The 27,210-nt window shown below is 35.0% G+C and overlaps 1 protein-coding gene and 1 pseudogene across 1 annotated transcript in view; one reads left to right on the top strand and one right to left on the bottom strand.

Moving 5' to 3' along the window:
* Positions 1 to 27,210, top strand: part of ARIH1 (ariadne RBR E3 ubiquitin protein ligase 1) — a 115,373-nt gene that overhangs the window by 84,294 nt on the left and 3,869 nt on the right. The window contains exons 6-13 of the mRNA XM_090270055.1: positions 7,329 to 7,395; positions 11,462 to 11,568; positions 13,728 to 13,770; positions 14,505 to 14,576; positions 17,771 to 17,901; positions 21,907 to 21,964; positions 25,137 to 25,397; positions 26,673 to 26,785. Coding sequence (XP_090126181.1) covers positions 7,329 to 7,395; positions 11,462 to 11,568; positions 13,728 to 13,770; positions 14,505 to 14,576; positions 17,771 to 17,901; positions 21,907 to 21,964; positions 25,137 to 25,397; positions 26,673 to 26,785 — 852 coding nt within the window. The remainder of the gene's footprint in view (positions 1 to 7,328; positions 7,396 to 11,461; positions 11,569 to 13,727; positions 13,771 to 14,504; positions 14,577 to 17,770; positions 17,902 to 21,906; positions 21,965 to 25,136; positions 25,398 to 26,672; positions 26,786 to 27,210) is intronic.
* On the bottom strand, positions 4,131 to 4,301 carry LOC150015710 (small ribosomal subunit protein uS14 pseudogene; annotated as a pseudogene).

The raw sequence follows: 27,210 nt of genomic DNA, 5'->3' as shown, positions 1-27,210 counted from the left end.
GTTGGAAATTTCCAAATTTATATCTCTAGATCAACTCTTTTGAACTTGGGATCCATATAGCTCTCTGCCTTTTAGGCATCTTTGTTTGTATATTCCTCAGGCTTTATTTTATTTGGCTCACTCTCCTACTATTTTCACCACCACCAAAATCATTCTTCTTGCTTTTCAGTATCCAAGAATGGCACTACTGAGTGTTTCATTTTTTATAAAGGTTTTTTTAAAAAGATTTTATTTATTTTTAAGGAGAGGGGAAGGGAGGGAGGAAGAGAGGGAAAGTAACATCGATGTGAGAGATAGATACTTCAATCAGTTGCCTTTTGCACGCCCCCATCTGGGGACCTGGCCGGTAACCCAGGCATGTTTCCCTGACTGGAAATCGAACCGGCGGCCTTTTGCTTTGTGGGATGATGTCTAAACCACTGAGCTACTGGCCAGGGAACCACTGAGTGTTAAAGACTTGCCTAAATTGGAAACCTTGATGATATCCCTGATTCATTTTTTTTTCTTGCATTTCCTAGAGTCATCCTTGCACCAAATTCTGTAATTCCACATCTTAATTACCCTTAAACCTATCCATTTCTTTGTTCCTTCTGCCATTAATGTGATGCAGACCATATTATCTTTTAGATGGGAATCTGCAAGTGGCCCCAAGTGATTTCCTTATATCCACGTTTATCACCTTCCAGAAATGACTTCCATTGTTTTATATTGCTCACCTGTGTAGTTTCATCTTTTGCCTCACCATTTCTCATGCTCTCTATTATAGGCATGTAGAACGTGGTTGATTGAAAGTACTTTCCATTTCATTCGCATTTGGTTTGATTTTGTTTACTTTTCTCTACTGTCTCCTGATTTTCTTTTTTAATTATTTATTTGTTTGTTTGTTTATATTTAGAGAGGGGAAAGGAGAAAGAGAGGGAGAGAAACATCACTGTGTGGTTGCCTCTCACTCGCGCCCCCAACTCGGGACCGGACGTGCAACCTAGTTATGTGCCCTGATTGGGAATCAAACCAGCGACACTTGGCTCGCAGGCTGACGCTCAATCCACTGAGCCACAGCAGCCAGGGTCTGACTTTCTTACATGCAGTCCTCTCTTTTATTTTTAAGTTATCTTAACCTACTCGTTCTTCGGGTCTAAATTTAGATTTTCATTTTGGTTTGGGCAAACATACTATGTGTTCCTTAGCTCACCCATAATTCCCTTACAATATATTTTTGTGATTTCCTGTAGTCTTGTCTGTATTCTTTCTTAGGCTATAAACAGTAAGACCCCAGGTACACTATATATGTTTGTTGAATCCTGTGTTTACTTTCATTTAGAATGCATGGCTCTAACCTTAGAAACACCGCTGCAAGTCTTTGTTCACTCTCAATGCTTGTTAGACTCAAATTCTTAAGATTAGTGAGTCAGTGGATTTGATTTTTTATTCCTAAGTAACAGATAATAAACAGACTTTTTGGCCAACCCAATATATTGTTTTAATTCTGGAACAGTTTCTTTCATGTTTTGTCAGTAGGTCTATTCAAAAAATTATAAGCTAGTACTTTTATAATACTACTATGTAAATATTTCATAAAATCAAGTAATTGAATGGATCTAGTGAGGAGTTTTAAGCCTGCTACTCCAAGAAGGATATTCCAAAAATCCAAGTCAAATAATTATTTTTAACATTCTGTTGGTATCCTAAAAATCATGAAAAGGGTTGTGAAGCTGCCTAGACCCTTACATGAAGATATATGGTTTGTACCAACCATCTGAGGCAAGAGACAAACTAAACTTCAATATGCGTGTTAATCACAGTATGGTAGAGCATCTCATCTTTTACAATGGAAAAACATCATTCTTTTAAAATTATAATGGGCTCAATTTGCTATTTGTTGATTTTTTACTTTGCATGTATGTTTTACTAACCATCCAGAGTATAAGGTATAAAACTTTTCAGTACCCAGAATGCTCATTCTGTGTCCCTTCCCACGCAGTATCCATCTCAACTCTGCTACCTACCCTGACCTCTGCCACTGTCAGTTTTTCTGGTTCTTGAATATCATTTAAGTGGAATCAGATAGCATGTATTTCTTTTTATGAGTATCTGCTTCAGATAGTTAACTGATGTCTTGAGATATGTGCATGTTGCCAAATATCTCCATATGTTTTTAGGCTTATTTTTTGTTGTTATTTAGTTATTTCATTCGCCTGATAATAGAAATTTGGAGTTTTTTTTTTTTTTAAATTTGTTTGGTTTTGGCTCCTGTGAAAAAGGAGCCAAAGAATATTCCTATGTGTGTCTTTAGATGGATATGCACTGATTTCTTTGGAGTACATACGCATAAGTAAGATTTTTAGATTTATTAGATACAGCCAAATGGCTTTCCAAAGTAATTGTATCTTCACCTCTCCCAGTTATGTATGACTGCTCTCTCTAGTCCTTGCCCACACCTGTATCACTATTTTCTTTTTAATTTTAGCCTTTCTGATGGATGTGTAGGAATAGCTCTTTGTGGATTTAATTTACACATCCTTGATGGATAATTATGTCAAACACCTTTCCATTAGCCATTTGGATATTACTTTTTATGAAGTGCTTGTTCAAGATGCTTGTCTATTCTTAAAATTTTGTTGTTTTATCAGTTTAAGTAACTTTGCAAGAATTCTTTAAATACTCTTTTGTTAGATATATGCATAACAACTGTTTTCCCCAGTGGGTGATTCCTTTTCTCAAAGGTTTTTTATTTAAGCTCTGTTTTTATTTTTAAGATTTTATTTATTTATTTTTAGAGAGAAGGGAAGGGAGGGAAAGAGAGAGGGAGAGAAACATCAATGTGTGGTTACCTCTCACACACGTCCAACTGGGTACCTGGCTCACAAGCCAGGCATGTGCCCTGACTGAGAATTGAATTGGCGACCCTTTGGTTTTCAGGCCGACCTTCAATCCACTGAGACACACCATCCAGGGCTAAAAGGTTTTTGATGAATAAAAGTTTTCATTTAAATGGCATCTAATTTATCAGTTTTGCCCATTTATGATTATTGCTACTTAAGAAATTTTTGCTTACCTCAAGGCTGTATTTATTTTTAAGGCAGTCCACTGAGATTTTGTGAGAATGCTTCAATAACATGACTTTAGAGTTCTGTGTCTCATAGTGTAGTAAATTGTATGCCCCAATCCTTTCTCCATGTTGAAAGAGAAAAGCACTACTTTAGTATTCTAGGTAAGAAATTCACAAAAGCTATAGAAGACTATTTTAAAATACATGCTTAAAGGATTAGGGCTCAAGTTTATACTGAAATAATTTCCTAGTCTCATTGAAATGAAAAACGAAATGATTTGTCAAATTTTAGTATAAGACAAAGTAGGTAGTAGACAGGAGTAAATTACTGATAATTGTTAGTTTAAACTTTAAAAAATGTTTTGAACTATAAATGTAAACTTATAGATTGAAGAGACGCAGAGAAGGGTGTGGAAAGGATTCATGAAGCTTATTATGTAGGGCCATATAGGTCATTTTTAGATTTTTTGGCTTTTATTCTGAGATAGAGCCATGAGAGGATTTTGAACAGAGGAGTGACATGGTCAGTGAGGGTTGCTCTGGCTGCTGGTATTTAAAGGATGCTATTGATATAAGTAGAAACAGGGAGATTGGGAGGCTCCTTGTGAGAGACGATGATGGTAGGTAGAGTCAGAGTTAGATAATTGGGTATCAGAGAAAGATATGACTAAAATCATTTTTAACTTTGATTATGATTAGATGAATTCAGATCATAGTATATATATATATTTTTTTTAAAATTGTTTTTCTATTACATTTGTCCCACTTTTTCCCCCATTGCTCCCCTACCACCCAGCCCACCCCTTCTCCCACAGTCAATCCCCACCCCGTTGTCCATGTCCATGGATTATTTATACTAGTTCTTGACTAGACCCTTCCCTACTTACCCGCTTCGCTCCCTCTCCCTCTCCCCCCTGGTAACTGTTAGTCTGCTCCTTGTTTCCATGCCTCCAGTTCAATTTTGAATATTATTATTTTTAATTGAAGGGTTTTTTTGTTTTTTGTTTTTAAATGCTCAAAGAGCTAGCATTATTTCTGTGGCAAGATAGATGTCTTGAATGACCCATTCAAGGAAGTTTACTTAGTCCAACTTAAAGAAGCCTGTGTCTTTGGTGTACTGATAGAAATATTGGCAGCACACATTGAGGCTGTATTTCCGGATTACACCTTACAGGTTTGAGCAGACACGGCAAGACCAAGAACCCTGGCTGAATTTTCTCAGATGGCTCCAGTAGAGCTGCTGGTGACCCATCTTGCTCTCTCAGATGCAGTGAGGCGCTAAAGGCTGTATTTATTTTTAATGACCAGAAATTTGAACAAAGATTTAAATACCATACATTTACAAAAAAAGAGAGAATTTCCAGATTCATAAAAATGTTGAGTAGTGTTATTCTTCCTGAATGATAGAGTTATAGGTAATTTTTATTTCCTTCTTTATGCTTGTTTATAATTGGTATGTCGGGGGGGGAGCTTTTTAAAGAAAAATATTTTATCTCTATTCCTTATTTGAAGTATAATGTTGATTTATTCAAGGTGCTGTATGAGCAGAAAGCACGGTTTAGCACCTGGCACACTTAAAAAAAAAATCCATAAGGAGGCTTGACTTGTGGTGGTGAACACAATACAATATACAGATAATGTATTATAGAATTGTACACCTGAAACCTTTATAATTTTATTAACCAATGTCACCCTAATACATTCAATAAAAATTTTAAAATCCTTATATTTAAAATCACTTGGTTTTAAATTATAGCTCTCCAGTTACCTCATTTGTAAAAATGGAGAATTATCCCAAAATACAAGATTGGTTGAATGCATCTGACACTGTGCTCAGAGTGTGTAGTAGGCATTAATTGAAGTCATTCTGTCCACATTTATAGAGAGCTGCCTTCCCTATGAGAGTTGGCATAATAATTATTTTCAACATAAAATGATGGCATCGAGTCTCTGCAAGAGAATTAGCTTATTAATAATGGCTAGGATGACATTAGCCTTTTTTTGAATGCTTATTCTCAAGGATGGGAGGTCACTTTTTTTTTCTTTCCTATCACCAGATAAACTGTGGCTTACTGCCTAAAACCTAATAACCTTGACCACAGAACCATGGCTGACCTGTTATTGCCAGTCCTGGTGGGCCAAGCAAGGCTTAGACAGCTACTCAGGCTAGAGTCAGCTGTAAGAAATCATTAGGGTTTGTCACATCGGAGAAGTATTAATGGGTAATAGAAGTAAGTATAAGATGTGTTTGGGAATCAAGGCATTGGACTTTGGGTCTGGCTCTTTCCTTAACTTTTTTAAATTGATGTAAATTTCACATAATATTTACATTTTAACTATTTAAAGTATACAATTCAGTAGCTTTTAGTACATTCATAATGTGTAACCATCACCACTCTCTTAATTCCAGAACAATTTTCTCCGTCCACAAAGGAAATTTCATATCCATTAAATAGTCATTCCCCATTCCCACCTCCGCATAGGCCCTGACAACCACTCATCTGTTTTCTGTCTATGTGAATTTGCTTCTTCTGGGCATTTTATTTAAAATCAGTCATACAGTGTGAGATCTTTTGTTTCTGGCTTCTATCACCTCTCATGATGTTTTCAGGGTTCATGCATGTTGTAGCCTGTATGGATACTTGATTCTTTTTACGGCTAAATAATATTCCATTATAGGGCTATTTCATATTTTGTTTTTCCATTCATCAGTTCTTGGATATTTGGGTTATTTCTGCCTTTGTGGAAACATTTGTATTATATGAACATTTGTATGCAATTTTTTAATTGAACACCTGTTTTTAATTCTTTTGGATATATATACTAGGAGTGGACTTGCTAGATCGTACGATAATTCTGTGTTTAAGTTTAAAAATATATTATTTTTACACCTCAGTTTCAACATTGTGAAATATGGAGGTTTATTCATTTAAAAAATGTTTATTAAACACTTTCTATGGGTCCAGCATTGTGCTGGGCACAAGTGATCCTTTCATGGAACTTATTGTTTAGTTGGGGACAGGGGAAGCAGGAAGGCAGTTGTTAAACACATTATTATACAGATAACGGTCTAATCAAAATTATGACAAAATCTATAAAGGAGAGATGTCTAAGTTGTCATGAGAACTGAGGGTGGTTCTACATCTAGAGTGGGGTAAGGAATTGTCAGAAAAGGCCTCCTTGAAGTAAAGTAATAATAATAATAATAATAATAATAATAGCATTTAATATTTATTGAGTGCTTACTATTTGCCAGGTACTGTTCTAGTCTCACAAGTCTATTTCTGCTATCCATATTACAGATTAGTGAAGTGGAAAATGTAAATGTAAAAGAACTTACCCTCAGTTTGTATCTAGTAAATTTTGAAGCCAGTATTCAAATCTAGACTGTCCTACCATCGTGATATTCTTTCCTAGCAAAAGCCTCTGAGGAAGGGTGGTGCTTATTGTTTTGAAAGAACACAAATGTGACAGGTATACACTGAAACTGGCACAGGACAGGGTGGAAGAACAGTGGGATAAGCTCAAAAATTAGATGAGGCCATATTTGTTGTTTATTTAAAAGGATTTATTGAGATTGGAATATATGCATGTTTCATGTAGTTCTTCCTGACTTTGTTAGTGCTTCATCTTTCTTTGCTGAACACATTTTCTTATAATACGCATATGTTTACTATTAAAACCAATGAAACTTAAGCTTCAGGGTTCTTCACTCATGGGTTCCTGCGTTTTTTAGAAATTGTTATGAATTATAAAGTGTTCTATATGGACAAGAGAAGCCAGGTTGCAGTCAGTATTTCTGGTGAATTAACAAAAGATCTCAGAAAAAGGAGGCTCTGAAAACTATTTATAGTAAAGCCTGGATCCATTTTTTACCATTCCTAGCAACATCTCTTATTTCACACTGATTTTTGGAAATGGGTTTGAGGGAAGCTGGCAGAGAATTAACAGTTTTAAGGCAAGATGTCGGAGTCAAAAGACTGCAACAGGCCTAAATTTGGCAGTAGTTGATTAAGTCACTAGATTGTAATAAAATCTGTGTAAAAATAGAATATTTAGAATGTAAGAAATGTGGGGAAAATGTTTACCAAAATAAAACTACAGCAACTTTGAAATTATTGTTTTGATTGCTACAGTTACATTTTCTGATAGTTTACATGCATTTTAGTATTTTCAATTTAAGGCAGTTATATAGCCATAGCATTGAAATTTTATTTTATAAATGTGGAAAATACTCTTGTCTGAAACTTCCTAATAAGCTTTCTATTTTTCCTTTCAGGCGCCTGATCACAGATTCAAAAGTTAAATTAAAGTATCAGCATTTAATAACAAATAGCTTTGTAGAGGTAAGTGATTTCTCTTAAGTTTTCCTTTTTAATAAAAGGAATTCTGTTCATTAATAGAAATACTAATTTTTTATATAAATACTCTGGACAATAAGAGTCACCTTTACCATAACATGGGTTATGGACTTTATTTATAAAACTTACTGAAATACCTTTTTTCTTAAAGGAATGTGACAAACCAATAAGTAGGTGTCCCTTTATAGCTCTTTAGGGTTTTTTGTTTTTGTTTTTTTTTTCTTATCCTCACCTGAGGACATTTCTTCATTGCTTGTAGAGAGGTAAGGAGGCCGGGGAGAGAGAGACAGAGACACAGAAAGAGACATGTTAGTCCTCCTGTGTGCTGCCCTGACTGGGAATTGAACCTGCAATTTTTTGCTGTATGGACTGATGCTCCATACTGGCCAGGGCTAGATCTTGAGCTTTGATAATAAAATTTTTGTAGTATTCCCTTGATCCCTAGTAGAAAATTGTAGCCGATTACTAATAATGTCATGTTTAATCTTGTTTGGTACTCTAACTATGCTCTATCTCTTGTTTGAGCTTCCATTACCAGTAAGCTTTGTTCATCAACAACGCTATGGTTATATGTTTTTATCAGATGTATTTTATTATAACAGAGGTCTGCAAACTATAGTGTGCCTGTTTTTCTAAATAAAGATATATTTAAACATACTAATTTATTCTATACCACTTTGTGGCTGAGTTGAATAATCACTAGAGAGGCCATTATGACCCACAAAGCCAAAGGTCTTTATTTTCTGGCTCTTCATGGAAGAAGTTTGCCAGCCCTTGTATAAGAGCATCAGTGTAACTTGATATTTTAACTCTTTATAATAGTTAAACTACTTCTAGTAACTTTGATTTCTATTAGTGATTAAACTGAAGGTCTGATCTTGTAGGAAACAGCATATTTTAGGAATACTCTTTTTTTTAAAAAAATAATCAATAAATTTCAACTCTGGGGCAGATTGTTTTGCCATGTGTTGTTCTATGACAGTGCTTCAGAAGTTGTACTTCCTTTTAAAGAACTAAGATGTGATCTGTGCCATAGTTTAGAAACTAACTTTTTGTTCTTAGAAGAGCTTTTTATGGCCAAAAGGGGAAATTACATATATCCTTTAGCTTGTTTCAAACTATTCTTTGTCCTCTAACACCATAATGGGTAATTATTTCAAAGTTTCTCAATGGTATCTTAAAGATAGAACAAACAGTACTTCATATATGAGGTCTGTCTGGAAAAAGTCTAACCATTGTTAATTTAATGAGAAAGGTTTGTGCGACATAGATGTAACCTGGCAGCCAAGGAGAGAGGACCGGAATGTGCATGCGTGAACAGTGACAGCTTTACTGTACGTCAGTGCGGGCAGTAGACACCTTGAGTGAGCATGTGTACTGTGTGGTGGTTGCATTCAAAATGACTAAGCCAGTAGAGCATGAATCTGCATCATATTTTGCATTAAGCTTGAACATTCCTCTGCGGAAACTATTCAAATGATTCAGAAAGCCGCAGCTATGGACAGCTGGTGATTGGCAGCTTCATCACCAAAACGCGCGTGCTCATATGTCACATCTGAAGTTTTCTGGCCTCACATCAAATCACTCAGGTGACTTAGTCACTCAGTAGCCCAGATTTGGTGCCCTGCGACTTCTTGCTTTTCCCAAAATTAAAATCACCTTTGAAAGGGAAGAGATTTCAGACTGCTGGTGAGATTCAGGAGAATACCGACGGGGCAGTTGTTGGCGATTGGGAGAACTGTGTGAGGTCCCAAGTGCCTACTTTGAAGGGGATTGAGGTGTCATTGTTGTATGTACAGTGTTTCTTGTTTTGTTGTATTTTCTATCTTCTTCAGTAAATATTTCTTTTATATTACATGGCCGGACACTTTCTAGACAGACCTTGTATTTTATAAAACCAGCTCTTCAAGGGATCTATAATCTTAGCAAAGCAGTGCACCCATAAGCATTGCTGTAGCAAACTTATGTATTGGTGGCAAGTTTTTATATGCTTATGTCACTAATACCCCTTTACCCCTTGTGCTAGGGAAGAAATACAAACACTGGGGAACACAATTTTTGTTGAGTTAGATCTGACACTTGTTTTTAACTAACTTTTTGTATCTGAATCCAAAAATGACCCCAGTTTTTCTCTATCACATCAACTTTTTAAGGTACAGGATACCCTCCTTTTGTCCCCAAAATTATACAGTGTACCTACAAAGGAAAATAAAGAAAAAAATTACCTGAATATACTGCTTATTTAGTTACTTTATTCATATAGAGGCTATATATTGTTATTGTAAGTCAAATTGTGTACAAGTAGTGAAGCTCTGCTACCAAACATACATATTAAGGTATTTTATCTTTTCAAACGGCAGGCTAGGAAATGCCAAAATGAGATTCTTGGAACAGCTTCCTTCAGTTGGCAAAGCTTTAATAAATTGCTTCACGAGACCCAGTTTTATGTGCAGAGGTGGGAATATAATGTTCTTTCTGTCAACAAGTGGCTCATGTAGAATGTTTGGATCACCAGGTTTGAGGTCAGATCTTGGAGGCCAATTCGACTCCACCCAATGCTTTTCACGAGCTCTGCTGTCCCGCATACACAGAAAAAAAGGGATACTTGGTGTATCCGCACTGCTGACCAAGAAGGAAACAGACCATTTTAAGGTCAAAACAGATGATCTAGTTGTGCTTGTGATATTGCAACAGATCAAGGACTATCTTTATGTCTTCATATTCTTCACGAAAACAAACTGCATGGCCAATTGGGACTGCACCAAATAAACTGCCATTGTGGAGGAGGACACACTTCAAGCTCCTCTTTGAGCTATCGATGAACAGTTGCCATTTAGTTGCGTTAAAAATTAGAATTCCTAATTCCTCCATTAAACCGTGTACGTTGTGGCAATACACAAAGCCACCGTCACTTTGAAAGACTGCAGAAATGCACTTTCTCTTGATCGAAAGTAAGATACCTTTGCTCCTTTTTCAATCAAGTTTTTCTCGTGCAGTCTTTATGCTAGGAGTTCTAAAGCCTTTTTGGATAGTCCCAAATCTCGTGCCAAATCATTCAACTGGGTCATCTTCAATTTCAAAATCATCATTGCTTTCATTTAGTTCTTCACCATACTCCTGTTTTTCGAAAGAGGTAGTTCAGTGAAAAGTGGCACTGGGATTTCAGCTGAATGAGGGCCTGGGTGTATAGCTTATGGTAGACTAGGATACTCTATTTTACATCTATTATTCTTGTTATATCCTGACGTTTTCACTATAAAAAAGTAACAGTCACTTAAATTGATCTCTGGGCTCTCGCCAAATCATAGGTATACCAAATGGCAATTTATCACATGTTCCCTTCGTCCACTTCCATAAACTCTCAACACACCACTTGCACAACTTGTGAGGGGCCCAAGACTTATCTTGATCACCAAGTTTTACTTCAAAAAATACAAAATAGGCTTGCCTGACAAATGCACTGATGTTTGTCCTTTGGGAATGGTGAAACTGCCACAGATATAACAAAATGAATTGGGGTTGTTGAAGCACTTAACATGAGAAATAGCAGAGGCAGACATCATCTGAGGGAAAGGAAATAGTAGGTATATAAATAAAAAAATAAATTCTGCTAACTCCTTGTATATAGAGAAGAACTCAGACTACACTTCAGAATACGATTCGCTATATGGAGTGGCACACAACCTCTCACCACACTGTCTCATGTGTAACTGAATAGCCTAGACAAGTATGAACCTGTTGCTGGTCTCCAAGGTCATCCCCCACCCCTCCCCACTCGAGGGAGGTTTGCTCTCAGCCAATAGGAGAGCACTAGTGCTTCCCTCAATCCAGGCTTGATCCAGCCTAGCGTGGTTGCATTAAGATACGCTTTACAGAAAAAACTTGATGTGACAGAAGAAATTCAGCAGGCCTATTTAAGTCTAAAACAGCTGAAAAATCGAACTCAACAGGAATTATGTTAAAAATTGTTCCCTAATTGCTTGGTGTACTAGGAAGTTTTGCACTGTGATTTAATTTACTGTCACTTTTTATTTTCTAACTTGTGTTATAGTGCAATCGACTATTAAAGTGGTGTCCTGCCCCAGATTGCCACCATGTTGTTAAAGTACAATATCCTGATGCTAAACCTGTTCGCTGCAAATGTGGGCGCCAGTTTTGGTAAGCAGGTGATTTCTTAAATTGGAATAGTGCACATAGGTTTTTTATTTATTCTTACTAGTAAAATAGAATACATTTTTTTTTACCTCAGGTAGGGAGGGAGGTGGGTAATACTCATTTAAAATTGTGTATTTCTTTTAAATAAAAATTAGACTTAAAAGTCACATTGTAAAGAATTTTCCTCTTTCCTGTTTTTCTAACTTTTAGATATATATTTTTTATGAGAAAAGGTGTAGTTAGAATCACATTTTCTAGTGTGCTTCAATAAAACTTAAATGGGAGCACACTTAGAGATCTAGGACAAGAACTCAATCCCTCTCATTTCTGATTGACTGGTTATTTTGTCAAATTATGTTTGGTTCTTTTATGGCTCTTGCTTTGTTTTCAAGTTATCTCTTAGGAATAAAATACACAGTTAGGACTTAAAATTTTTTTTTTCCTTTGCTCTGACAAGTTTAATCTGAGTCGTCAGAAGAAATTGTAGAAGTAAATTTGGAAAGACAAAATATAGTTGATTTAGATTTGGCTCCGCTGGCCCCAGCTTTCTTGAATATGTGGGTTCTTGGAGTTTTATTTCATACTCTTCAGCATTTCAATTCTAGATTCAACTTACCAGGGAATTTCCAGTAATAACCACATATTAGAGAGCTAAAACGATCTTCCTTTCCTTTGTGGATCTGTTAGGAACAAGAAGCCAGTCAAGCCAAAGGGTCTTAGAGCTAGCAAATAGATCCTCTATTTGTGTATTGCATCCCATTCTTTTTTTCCCCAAACATCTGTAGAATTAGACTTACACATCATTAATATTAAATATTTTCAAAAAGAGCAGGTAAGCTTGTAGTCATTAAATATGTGTAAAATACATGATATTTTGGTAATTATTACATATACATCATTGTTTCAGAGTTTACTGGGTAGATAAGGTAGATTCCGATTCCGTACCTACTTTCAAATATATTTTTAGTGTGAAATATTTTGAATACAAACTAGAAAATAACAGCAATGAAGACTTATCTAGCTGCAACGTAGCATAATCAAAATCAGTAATTTGTTTTTATTAAAAAATAAAAACATGACAAACATATTTGAAACCCCTGGGTTCCCTTCTCTGTTCCATGCTTCATCTTTTTCAGAAGTAACCTTTATACTGACTTAATTTGAATTAATAGTGCTTTATTCCTCTCATTCGCAAGGGATTTTTGGCATTCCTAGATTACTTAATTAGCTAATTTATTAGTTATTCCATGGTTATTTTTTCATAAAATTTGTGTTTATCCTTAATTTATACTTGTCTTCACAAATGTATATACCATTTGCCTAGAATACGGAAAGGCATTGGCAATTATGATATCTTGGGGGGATATTTCGTCACACTCCTGTTTTACACCTTGTATGGTATAGTTTATCTCTTCTGGACTGAGACTCATTTGGGTCATGCAAAGATGTGGCCAGTTTGCTTCCCATGCATTACTTACTACACATTAGTAGTAATTTATATAGGACTCTACAAAGTCAGACTTCTACTCCTTAATGAAGCATGATTAAAATTTAAGTTGAAATTAGTGAAAATAATTAGAGAGTGGTTGTAGCAAGGAACCATCTTAAAACTATCAGAAAAATACAAATCTAACTAAACTGTTTTATTATCTTAACAATTTAATAACTGTTTAGATCGTCTTTTGTTACAGAATTGTCATCTAAGCACGTCTTCATGCTTACAGTCATTTTTCATTCTCATACACACACCCATTACACACTTAATATAATACTAAATTCTAAATAATTTACTGTAGGATAAAATAGACATGGTTCCGGTCTCTGTATTTGCCAGTCAGTCACTAGAAACTGGTGATAATATTGAGGAACTATAAATATTTGTTTATACAGTATTCCCTCACTTATTGTGGGTATTACATTCTAGACCCCCCTGCGAAGTAGGAACCTTACATTTATTCTACACTCTTAAACCTACGTAACTTTTAACAACATATGTATACAGTACCACAAAATCCCACGATATAGCGAAAAATCTGCGATAAATAATTAAATATAATATTTTTAAAAGTCCCGTGATAAGTGAACCGCGATATAGAGAGGGACTACTGTATACTTAACAGTAGGTGGAACTTAATTCTTTCAATTCTTGTGTCACTTAACAGCTTTAACTGTGGAGAAAATTGGCATGATCCTGTTAAATGTAAGGTAAGTTTGTCTAGCATTTTCATTTTTAAATAATGTAGAGTACTTCGAAGACTTGGTGACTGAAAATTAGCAGCCCGCAATTTTGTTAATTTATTCATTAGTATATAAAAGATTAGGAAGGTCACACAGGCTCTGTAGCTTCAGCTTCACTGGAGAGGACACTCCAGCGTCATCGCAAGATGTCGATTCAACACGGGAGGAGACAGATACCGTGTCACTCCCGAGTCGGACTGCACAGCCATTCTCGGCGGTGCAGATAGACTCTTAAGAAGCTACACCATCGTCTCTCGAGACGGACGGCTGCCGACGACGACGATATAAAAGATTTTATTTTGCCTTTTTCATTTCAGGTGATCATTGCAAGTATTTAGAGCATATTCCTTAGGAATAAGTCAGCTTGTGATATTATCAGGATAAATATGGTTAAGGCACCTTTCTCAGTAAGTTTTGTAATTGGCTAAGGAGAATGGCACACATTGGAACTGGAATTCTAATCAAGCTGTAGATTCCCCACTTTCTTCAGCCAGAGAAAGTCCTCCTTTGACTGATTTTGACTGGATATGAGGATTACAGGATTTCCTTGACTTGAAAGGAAGTAAATTTAGTGATAATCTTGCCTTTGGCTTTTATATTTAAGGTTGACTGAATTTAAGTATTGAAGTAATTTGCTATACTTATTCTTAAGTCTTTTGTTGTACCCTAACAGTTGTTTTCTTTTTTCTTTTTCCAAACAGTGGTTGAAGAAATGGATTAAAAAGTGTGATGATGACAGTGAAACCTCTAATTGGATTGCAGCCAACACAAAGGTTTGTACTTTTCTTCAGTAAACTGTGTTAATGAATTAAGGTCAGGTACATCAGCATTAGCAAAAGCAGGAAGTTTACCTGGTGGCCTTATTTTACCCTTTTCTTGATTTTAAGGTTTGTTTTTGTTTTATCCTGAATGATTGCCTATTAATAATTTTTCTTTGTTTTATTGAGTACTATACTTAATATGCACAGTGCTCTACTTTAGAAATTTCCTTTTATTGGAAAGCACTACTTTTCTATAGAAGAAAAGGCTGATAATTTTTCTACCCTCATGTTTGCTAAAATGCCTATATTGTTCTTGGCTGCCTTTTAGTATACAATTGTAGATTTTACTACCCCTAGCTTGGTTTTGTTAGGCTAATTTGCATTTCTGCCTTTTACTTTTAAGGGATTTAAGAGCAGCATTCAGTCAGAGTAAATGAGTAACTTCTATTATGTAACATCTTCAACATGTTAAATTTATATAATATGATTTTAGAAACTTGACTCTTGAGAAATAGAAGTTTGGGGGTAACATAGGTATCCCTTAGTTTCTCAGATTTTTTGTTTTTTGAGGTGCATTGCTCAGGATACTAGTTTCAAATTTTAGTCTCTCTATAATCATGAACCACTTCTTTAACACGGGATGAGATCTTACAAATGAAAGTAATCTTGAATGTCCCTGTTGTCTATCACTAAATAATAAGCAAGTATTTGAATCTCAGCTGTGTAACCCCCAGTTTCTTAATAGAAAATTGTATAAATATCCAGTTTTTATTTAATTCAATCTTATATCCTATCCAAATAAGAAGTGACTTGGGTGATGAATGAGAAGGTTATTAATGGGCTATTCATTTCTCATGTGTGAAGATGATGTTTTAAAGAATACTGAGTTGTTTGACTAGTGTTATTGCTTTGTGCTGTTACATCACTCAATCACAAGACAGCAAGAATATGGAGTTCTTAAATGATGAAGGCTAACACGTGATTTTATACTATTAGTACACTGTTCTACCCAAAAAGATTAAAGAGTACATATTTACTTCTTTTTCTCAGAAAGCATTAGTAGGGAAGCAGTGAGTCTTGTCACATAGTACAATGCCCACATATTTGAGAAATGTACAGTTGAAATATTTTTGTGCTCTCTAAAATCATCATGATTTATGTCATGTCACTCATAAAAACTTTACTGTAATGCCAGGAGGTATGATTACTTTTGTTAAAAAATTTCCTAGCCTCAACTTTTTTGAAAATTGAAGATTTCTCCACCGGAATCCTTAAATATGCTCTGTAATACTAGTATTTAAAATAGGATAACTATATTTTCACTAAGTAGTTTGATTAAACTCTCACCCTCTTTCTGCTCTGGAGAAATCACAGATACTCTAAACCTCCAGGATGTTTAAAATAGGGAATACAAGGTTGAATATGTTTGACTTTGTTTAGAAGGTAGATTATTTAGGGAAAATGGCAATTTGTAATAAAGTTATCTACTTGTTAGTTTTGAGGTGAGATTGAAGAGTTTTTGTCTTGAGAGGTTTCAGAAACTTATTTATTATTGTTATCAGCTCCTTAAACAGATTTGCAGATTGTTGATGGTATCCTAACATATTGAGAGCTTAAGAATGTTTGGTTAATTACCAAGAAATGTAGCTTGAAACAGATATTTTAGGCCTGGAACTTGCTTCTTTGAGAAAATTAAAATTTCTTATGCGTGTCATATCAAAAACTTGATTTAAAATATATAATTAAAAATTACCGTATTGACCTATTAAAATTACAGTGATTTATGGGCATTGTAGTCTGTTTCACAAAAGCTTAATTGTGCGAATAATATAATGGATGCTACTTCCCCCTTGTGGTAGTTACAGACATCAAATACCAATAACAGCAAAAATACAAGCTTTTTATCTTACTTATTGCTATATTAAAATAATGAGTAAGTTTGATTTTTAGAGTTTTTTCAAAAGGGAAAAACAATAGGCCTGCAGGGTAGTTAGTAACTTTGGCTCACTAGCAACCAAGAAAATGGTACCAGTGGGGGTGAGGGAGAATCATGATCTCTGTAGCACGGATGTAAATGAACCACAATGAGAATAACTTAAAACAAGGGTACAATATTTCCTCACTTGTCGCAGGTATTACATTCTAGACAACACCACCACCACCACCACCACTACCACCCCCGTGAAGTAGGAACCTTACCTTTTTTCTACACTCTTAAACCTATGTAACTTTAACAACATACATATATAGTACCGCAAAATCCCACGATATAGTGAAAAGTCCGTGATAAATAATTAAATATAGTATTTTTAAAAATCCCGCGATACAGTGAGGCCGCGATAAGTGAACTGCGATATAGAGAGGGACTGCTGTATTTGGCCATGGCCAGGTAGCTTAGTTGGTTTGATAGAGCATTGTCTCAATATACCAAGGTTGCTGATCCCCAGTCAGGGCGCATACAAGAATCAACCAGTGAATGCATAAATAAGTGGAACAACAAGTTGATGTTTCTCTTCCTCTTTCTGTCACCCCTCTTTCCCTATCTCTTCTCCGTCTTCCTTTTCTCTCCCTCTAAAATCAATAAATAAAAAATTAAATAAATAAAACAAGGATATTTGGCAGGAGGAGGCTGGGAAACTCGGAAGCCACAGAAAGTATTTACCAATCTTTCTTTCCTGACTCTTCAGGCCAAATTGCTTGGGTTTGAATCCTGATTCTACTATTTGCTACTTGTGTGACTTTGGACTAATTAAAAAATTTTTTTTCTCTCCCTTAGTTTCTTCATCTGAAAAATGGAAATAGTAATAGCTCTATAAAGATTGTAAATTAATGCATATAAAACACTGAGAATGGTATGAGATATAGGAAATAACACTTTTTAGATGACTTAGATTATTATATTTACATAAAATATTTTACCTTCCATAAAACTATTTTTATGTGTATGGCTTAAAATATTTTTGTCCCCCAGCCCCACTAAAACAAATCCTTAAATTGTTGTACATTTCAAAAGCCAGTAGTAATGATAACAGCTCATTTTCAGTAGCACTTATTAAGAGTTTGACGCTGTTCTAAGTGCTTTCCATGTATTAATCACAGTAAATACGGTATTTAAAAATAAACCAAATCTAGAATTGACTTCTCCTCAGTGGTAGTAATACAACCTAGTGTAGCATTGACACCAACTTTATAGTTTCTCTTCATAGGAATGTCCCAAATGCCATGTCACAATTGAGAAGGATGGCGGTTGTAATCACATGGTCTGTCGTAACCAGAACTGTAAAGCAGAGTTTTGCTGGGTGTGTCTTGGCCCTTGGGAACCACATGGATCTGCCTGGTAGGTTCGGGAAACGGAAATGAAGGGAAGAATATGTTCACATAAGTATGTGATATATGCCATGTATTTTGAATAAGGTTTCTGCCTCATGGAAATCACCGTCTAACTTAAGAGCTTGCTAAATGAGTAGCGTGTGATTAGTGTTAGAGATATATGCACAATATCCAGAGAGAGGAATTAATTAAGCATATTTCACAAAGAAGGTAATAATTGAGATGAATTTTAAGGAGGATTAGGAGTTCATTGGTTGAAAAAGTGTTAGGAAAAACATACAGGGCTAAAGGAGCAGCATGAACAAAGGTAGAATGATGTGAACATATATGACTTATTCAGAGAAGAGTTGCATTGTCTAATATGTCTCTCTAGGCAGTAGTTGAAAAACAAAAGAGAGACTATTGACAAAACCCAGCATGCAGTTGTTTTTTACTTACCCTGCCCATCATTTGACAAAAAATTTGTCCCAAACTTTGAAAATTGGAAAACTGCCCAGTGCAATCCAGATTTTTAGTTTTTCTTTGAAACATAGGAACAGGCCTGCATTTCTGCTTGGCCGCGATCACCTGGAATTGATTACTAAACTTTCCTTTCCAGTTTGTTATGTTTCCCCAAAGACTGAAGCTTAACAGCATTTGCATGTATTGTGATTTCACTGATCCCAATTAGTAGAACTATACCTTTGCTCAATTCATATTTCTTATCCATTTGGGAAAATGCAAGTTAGACCAAGGATGCCTTGAATTTTGAGAAAAAAATGGAAGCTAGCACATATCTTGGTAAAAGTGAAAATATTTCTGAGTGTTATGATATGCAAATGGCCTGTTTCACTTATTTGAATTACTTGTCTATCCCTTCTTGGCCTTTGAGTTTGTAGCCCCTCATAAGTTGTGGGGAATAGAAAAAGAAAATATAGATTTAGACCTAAAGTAGTGTGGACATTATCAGAAGGATTTTGAGGGAGTGACATGATCAGATCTGTTACTTAAAAAAGAAGGCTGTCTGTTTTGTTCTTTATATACATTGTCTCCATTGTGGCTGCTTTGTAGAGTGGCTAGGAGGGGAATAAATTGCAGGTTTAAAGCAAGAAGGATCTGAACTTAAGACAGTGGCAAGTCTTCCCTTTTAGTTTTGTTGGAACTTTCACTAGTTTCATTAGTTGGAGGAATAGTATGAGGGATTATCTGTCTGAAATTCTGAGACAGGTAAAAACTAGTTGGAAGTAAAGAAAGTGATTTTCCCACTGTCAGAGTCAAGAAAGGGTGTTCTGGGTTTTAAGAATGCAAACTGGGAGGATTAGAGTGTTCCCAGAAACTAAATTCATTCTAGTATATTTTTAAACAAGTCTAGTGAAGGGGAGAGGGAATGCAGAAGAAGAGTTAGATTTTTGTATGTAAAGTAATCTCTCATCACAACTTAAATTTTATTTTTTTAAATTTTATTTTCACAACTTAAATTTTAAAGGAGCTATGTTAAAAACTGAAAAGGGTACAAAGCACATGGTGGATACTAAAGAATAAAGAATGGCCTGGATCTGGGGTGTCAGAAATGTTGCCTGTGACATGAATCATGCTCTGCTTTCAAGTTTAAATCTGAAAATGCCTCAGAATCTTCAAAATAACATTCCAAGTAGCACTATCAGTCATCTGAGTTAGAAGTATGGATGAACCCTGTTTGCTTTCCTGCCTTAAAATCCTTAGAAATGTTAGCAGAATAAAGCCCCAGAATGAGTTGAGGCTTATAAATATCTTTTTAAAAAATCTAAAGGAGCATTTTTAAGGATTTTCAGATAAAAGAAAAGGTGTTAATATTTCACAAGTAGAGGGCAAGGAGAGGTGATTTTTGGGTTAAATTGGTAAGAGAGGATTATAACCAAAGCTGGGGGGAAATTGATCTCCTGACGTTGGTGAATTATTTTAAAAACTTGAAGATGAGATCAGTAAATCATTGTTGGTTATCTCTGAGTAATTTTGGAAAGTAGAGAGGTACCAAATACTGGAAATAGACAAAATACATTTCCAAATTTTGTGATTCCACAAACCATATATGAGCCACATAACTTAATTTTTCCCTTATATGAAATCCCACAGTCCAGTGGTATTCTTAGGAAGATGGATTAGGGTACATTTTATAGATCTCAGCAAGATATTTCAGTGTGGACTGAGAATTTTGTGGTCTATGGTGTGAATACAGAGAGGGAGGGATATTTGCGATTAATTGAATGATTTATTGGAGTACAGATGATGGATTTGTGTCTTTCTAACACTAATGGAATGCTTTATTGGTTTGCTTAAAGACTTTGTCCTCTTTATTTTCTTCCCTACTTAACCCTGTATACTGCTTTTATTGATGATGTTTTTGAACTAATATGAAAATCTTACATACATTTTGGGGTAACATCAAAGAGAAATACTGAACGTATAGATCATTAAAATTCTAAAGAACTTGACAAGCTGAAACAATGGATCCAGTTTAACAAGATTGAAATTTCAAATTCTTTCTTTAGTTTTACAAAGATCACTGTGAAGAGATTCTGAAGACGTGAAAACAGCTTGTGAACAATATACTCACTCGTTAAGAGCATGGACCTTATTTGGCAGATATGCATGAATTTAATCCCCAGCTCTGAAACACTGGTTTTTTGACCTTGAAACCTAGTTTTTCATCTGCTCTATGAGAATAATAATAATATACATAAGATTGTTGAGGGGATTAAATGTGATAGTACATTTAAAGTACTCAGTAATTGAGTATATAGTAAGTATTCAATAAATATCAGCTGCTTGAATAAATAGGCTCTTGTAAAAGAAGTAGAGAGTATGCAGGACAAGGGAAGCGCCCGTCTCATTCATCTTCACTCTTGAGCTGAGTTCTCTGGGCAGGTTTCTCCCAGCTCTTCACTTCGTATATCATTCAGTTTTCAGTGATTCTTAAAAACTGTAATAGCATGTAGAGCACATAGCATAGCATCTGCTGGGTTGGCCAAAAAGTTCGTTTGGCTTTTTCTGTAAGGTGACTCTAGTAGTGCTTAGTTTTAGTCTTTAACTTCATTCGAAACAATTCTATTAGATTGTATTGTGTCGGCTGTCATATCAGTGTGCATTAAAAATAAATAAATTGTGAATTTTTGTGTAGCCATTTTAATATTGAAGATAGAAGAAAATAAGCAACGTTTTGGCATATCATGCTTTATTATTTCAAGAAAGGTGAAAATGCAACTGAAACACAAAAAGATCTGTGCAGTGCATGGAGAAGGTGCTGTGACTGACTGAACGCGTCAGAAGTGGTTTGCAAAGTTTCGTCCTGGAGATTTCTTGCTGGATAATGCTCCATGGTCAGGTAGACCAGTTGAAGTTGATAGCAATCAAATTGAGACATAATTGAGAACAATCAGCGTTATAGCGCGCCTACATACTCGGAATATCCAAATCAATATAGTTATTGATGAAAATGAAAAAATGTGTCTTATTTTATGGAGAAAACTAAACAGACTTTTTGTCCAACCCAATATTACATAGTAGTCCATCAGTTATTGGTTCATTGGTTTATAAAAGAGAAGAAGGTAATTCTGGAAAAATTGGGAATGTTTGGCGTAAATAACAGTCAACCTAGGACATGAGATTATCTCTTTCTTCAAAAATTGAGTTAGAAGTTCAAACTGTAGTCAGCAAATGGAAGTTCTAGAATGACAGTGTTTTCTAATAATTATAGAGCTGATTTGGAATGAACTACCTCGAAAAGTGGGATAGTCCCTATTTACTAGATGGAGGACTGATACTCTGTTACTGAGAGGATTCAGGCATTTGGTGCAGATTAGATTCAACAACACTGAGTGCCTTTTAGTATGGTAACTTATCATTATAATGATAGAACCCTGCGTATTTTAACCTCATTTTATCTGTATCAAGTGGAACATTGGTTCTAGATAATCTAAATCCAGGCTAAAATTCTGTGATTCATTCTCTTTTCATTGATTTTTGGCTTTATGGAATCCTCTTACTTTACTTTAAGGTACAACTGTAACCGCTATAATGAGGATGATGCAAAAGCAGCAAGAGATGCACAGGAGGTAAGTGCATTTATTTTGGGGTAACAATTGAACATGTTATGCAGTGTGTGTTTATTAGGGAATACATTAGCAGGAGTTTTTTGATTTTGAAAGATTTGTGGAAATATACTTCAGTAAATACTAGGTATCTGTGTACATTTACAAAGAGAAGCTCATCCGAAATGCATATCTAGAGCATTCATATTTATAGGTTTGTTTGCTTTCTTTTAATTAATCTAGACATGTAATACAACTCCAGGTTTCAGACGTTGTGTCAAGATTTTCCCTTCCCAGCAAGGAGACTAGAGAACAGTAATTGTTAAATAGTTTTGCTATTTATATGCATTCTCACTTATTTTTATTTCAGTATTATTTTTTTAACCTCATTGTTCATCAAGAAGTTCTAATGCTTGATTATAGGCTGCTTCAGGAGGTGGGAAATTTCCTGTCATCAGATGGGAAACACAACCACTATTATAGAAGGGATTCAAACACTAGGTGTAGATTTAGATTCAACAACACTTTGAGTTCCTTTCAGCCAGTGATTCTATCATAATTGTAGACTATTGAAATTCCTTACATGCTATCCATCCCATATTGAAATTCCCCAGTTGTCCCAAAATATTTCCAAATGGTTTTCCTTGCCATATGTAATCCAAGACATGATCTGTTTTCTTCTTGTTTCACTTCTAAACATTCCCTTGAAATTTATTTTTAATGAAAAATACCATAAATACAGAAGAATATTCATAACCTAGATTCATTGTTTGAAGTGAAAGTTTTGTGTGTCTTTTTTTTAAAGACTATAAAATTACATTTTGTATTTATAAATGATGAGTGATGTTTCAAGACTTTCACAGTAAAGGAAAAAAAGCCCCAGTGTTAATTTAGATTATATTCATTATACTTTACTTAAATATGTTTATAAACATAAAACCAGCTGTAAACCCTTATGATTTTATACAACTGTACAAACCAAGAGAACTACAAAACCAGTGAAACTCAAATTCAGATTAATTTCACAGATGTTATTTCCTGAAATAAAATTGCTGTTGGTAGACTGGTATATGTGGCTGAGTTTTTGTTTTTTTTGCAAGGTTATGAATAGTTCATTACATTTCAGTAAGTGTATTATGACTCAATAAAGCAAAAGTTAAGGACACAGAGCTCATTAGTTAAGCCAATTATTATTCTCAAGTTCCAAAATAGAATAGTACAGCAAGAATATAGAGAAAATAGGATTCTTTGTGGAAAAAAACTTACCTTAGGAACACAAGCTTAACTTTACAAAAACAGGCAGCAGCTGGATTTAGCTTGCAGGCTAGAGTTTGCCTGCCCCGTTCTAAGCAAACAGGTTTGTTTTGTTTGTTTGTTTGTTTGTTTTCCAAAGTGTTTTCAGGTCACTGATTGCATTTCTCCAGAATCTGGTGTTTGATTTCAAAGTTGGTCTTATTTGCAGTGATGGTATAGATTTTCTTTCATGTTGAATTTTAGAACTTTTTAAATAAGAAGCTGTTTCAAATTGTTGGGGTCATATTAAATCAAGCCCTCTAATATCATACATTTTTATTTTATTTTATTTTTTAAATACCATACATTTTAATATGGTAATTCAGGTTTTCTAGTTCATCTTGGGAATGATGGGCTTGAAAATATTAGTGCTTTTGGGGGGGAGAATAAAATTCCAAGCAGATTATTTTCCACATGTATGTTTTACATAAAATTACAGTAATTTTTAGATTATTAATATATAACATTAATAGGTTTAATCTAATAATGACTGGATATAATTGGCATAATTTTCTAGTGTATAAATATTGGTTTTGATAGCTACCTGACTCTTGAAGTAGCATGGCTTGTATAGGTTTTTAAAGATGTTTCAATGTTGTATGATACTGGATCATGCGATTGGCTATTATGTGGTTCAGAGTTAATATTTCTAACTAAGAGGCAAACCACAGGGCCTCGTAGTATCTGTGCTGTTTGTTGGCTTTAAGACATGAAGAGAGGAAGAGGAGATGACAGTAAAAGAAAAAATATGTATGTGATAAGAAAACCTTTCATAGTGGTTGCATTTAAGAAGCATTTATTAATCATTTTCTACATATTAAGTAATGATAAAATTACTTTTAAAAAGTATGTCTCCTCTGGAAATTTACAGTATAATGGGAAAGACCTATGTAAATTATTTTTGCAGTGTGATAAATAATGTAAAACAAATCTAGGCCAGATAACATATAATATTTCTTTGGTAACACTTCATGTATCTTTAAATTTTTAAAATATAACTGCAATATCAACATTATATTTGTGCATATATTATATATTATAACACGTCTTATATATTTTTTGAAATCAATATACTTTGTTAATGTCATCAACTCTTCAGTGTTCAGATGTTCCTGCTTACCTCATAAATTTTCTTTAATAGTTGCTTTAAATCAGAACTCACACAGGTTCACAAAATGGGTTTGATTGATATCTCTTGAGTCTCTTCTAATCTTTAAGTCCCTCCTTTCCTTTCTTTTTTTTTTCCTTGCTATTTATTTGTTGAGGAAACAAGTTATTTTGTCACATAGAATTTTCCATATTCTAACATTTTGCTGATTGAAGCTTCTGGTGTAATTTAATAGGCTCTTCTCTCCCTGTATTTCCTGAAACTAATGGTTGATTTTAGATACTTAAATATAGACTCAGTCGGGGCGGGGGCCAAGATATGGAAAGGACACAGAACTCTTAGGTGGTAAAATGGTACTGCAGTATATTGGGAGTTACATGATGTCTGGTTGCCTCTCTATTTTCTTCTTCAAAATATTGATGTCTCTTGCCTGTTTTATATTTTATTGCATACTGTAGGACAGTGATATCCAATAGAACTTACTGTAATAATGGACATGTGCTTTATTACCACTGTCCAATTTGGTACCTGCTGACCACATATGGTTATCGAGTACTGAGGAACTGAAATTTTAATTTTTAAATAACCACATGATTTTAGTGGCTGCCATTTTGGAAGGTACAGCTATGGGATATTCAAAGCAGTATTAAATAATAAAGCTAGCAGTAGATGTCTGTTTATTCATGATTTTAGCCGAATTCCTGTATTGTTTCATCAGTAAATATGGTATCAGCATTGTTTATATATAATGCATTTGTCATAATTATGTAACCTTAATTTTTCTTAATGGGACAGCGATCCAGGGCAGCCCTGCAGAGGTATCTGTTCTACTGTAATCGCTATATGAACCACATGCAGAGTCTACGCTTTGAGCACAAACTGTATGCTCAGGTGAAGCAGAAAATGGAGGAAATGCAACAGCACAACATGTCCTGGATTGAGGTGCAGTTCCTGAAGAAAGCAGTCGATGTCCTCTGCCAGTGTCGTGCCACACTCATGTACACTTATGTCTTCGCTTTCTACCTCAAAAAGAATAACCAGTCCATTATCTTTGAGGTAGGAATAGTTACTGAGTGGGAAAAAGGCCCGCCCTTGTATCATAGGACTACTTGGTCTTTCATAGATAATATACATAGTTTTAAAGGTACCTATTTGCTGAGAAAATATGGATTAGAAATGTAGTGTTTGTAGGGAAAATAAATATAGATTTCTTGTCCTAAACTACATTCAAATTGATGTGGGTTAGCCAGCTAGTGATTAAGTGTGCAGGCTCTGGAGGCAGCCCTGGATTTGAATCTTGACTTCATCACTTGTCAGCTCTGTTGACTTGGAACAAATTACTTAACCTCTTCTATATCTGTTTTAAAATGTGGATAATACTTTTCTAGAATGTTATGAGGTTTAAGTGAAACAGTCCATGTCCACTGCTTATATATATATAGCACCTGGCACATCATAGTTCTTAATAAAAGCCCCTTTTCAGGCAAAACTAATATATGGTATTAGAAGTTAATATGGTGCTTATGTAATGACTAAAGTAAGCTTTAAGCAGTAAAGGATTTTCAAGTAAATATGTCAGGTTACATTTAAAATTGATGCATGAACTATTGATGTCAATAGATGACAGGACAGTAACACTGATTAGCAAGTGGGAATTTAGATGGGTAAATGTACAGAACTTGCCATAGTAGTACAAGAAAACAAAATTTTAATCTTCCATACAGTGTTCTCTTTTAACCCTGGCTGGTGTGGCTCAATGGATTGAGTACCGGCCTATGAACCTAAGGGTCACTGGCTTTATTCCCAGTCAGGGCACATGCCTGGGTTGCATTGCAGGCCAGGTCCTCAGTTGGGGGCGTGAGAGGCAACCACAAGTTGATGTTTTGCTCCCTCTCTTTCTCCCTCTCTTCCTCTCTCTCTAAAACTAAATAAATAATCTTTAAAAAGTAAATTAATTTTTTTAAATGTAGGTGCAGCTAGATGTAAGCAAAAATGGGTTTCTGTTTATTCCTCAAGTTCCCCTTTTAGTTTTTTAGCAAATAACAGTTCTTAGAACTAAAAGATCCTAAAGACTTTTTTTAAACCCTTTCAAATTGCTGTTGATATTCTTTCAGAGGTAATGTTTAAATCACTTAACAGATTGGCCTTGAAAAGAGAGAACAAGTTGTTGGAGGCAAAAACAATAAAAGCTTTGCAGATACAGTTAAAACCACCTGTGAAAATTACGGAATCTGTGTTGAAAGCAGTCTAGGCAAGGAAGCAGCTAAAGTGGTTTATTTTTCAGCTTTCTTTTGAAGCCAAAATTGATTATATTTCTTTCTTCTCTTGCAGAATAACCAAGCAGATCTAGAGAATGCCACAGAGGTGCTTTCAGGCTACCTTGAACGGGATATTTCCCAAGATTCTCTACAGGATATAAAGCAGAAAGTTCAAGATAAGTACAGGTGAGATTTTTAAAAATCGTTTTTGGACTAAAGAGTCTACTATTATTGTAGTCTGGTAGGCCTTAGTGGTGAAGTTAGGTGATAGTGAAACTTGGATTTGGCATATCCAGTAACTGAGCTGCTGCTATGTTTCTCATAGATTACATCTGTCCTTTGGGCTACATTTTGCAGATAGTAGTTCTTTTTAAATATAGTGGAGGAAATCAGCCATGTATCTCACCAGCTGCTTCTGCTTCTTCCTTTCAACTTTATCCATTTACTTGCTGCTCTGCAAGGAAGAGCCTAAAAAGAGCAAGTGGCCATTAGGATGAGGGGTGAGATTAGGGTGCTGGTCATAGCCTGGGGATCCTGTGATCATAGCTATTGACAAGTGAACCACCCAGGCTTATTTTAGAGTTTTTATTGGAGTTTTCTCCCATAAAGAG

The sequence above is a fragment of the Furipterus horrens genome, unplaced genomic scaffold (genome assembly GCF_987537825.1).
Source record: "Furipterus horrens unplaced genomic scaffold, mFurHor1.1.pri manual_scaffold_3, whole genome shotgun sequence".
Lineage (NCBI taxonomy): Eukaryota > Metazoa > Chordata > Mammalia > Chiroptera > Furipteridae > Furipterus > Furipterus horrens.
This window is presented reverse-complemented; position numbering and strand designations above follow the sequence as displayed.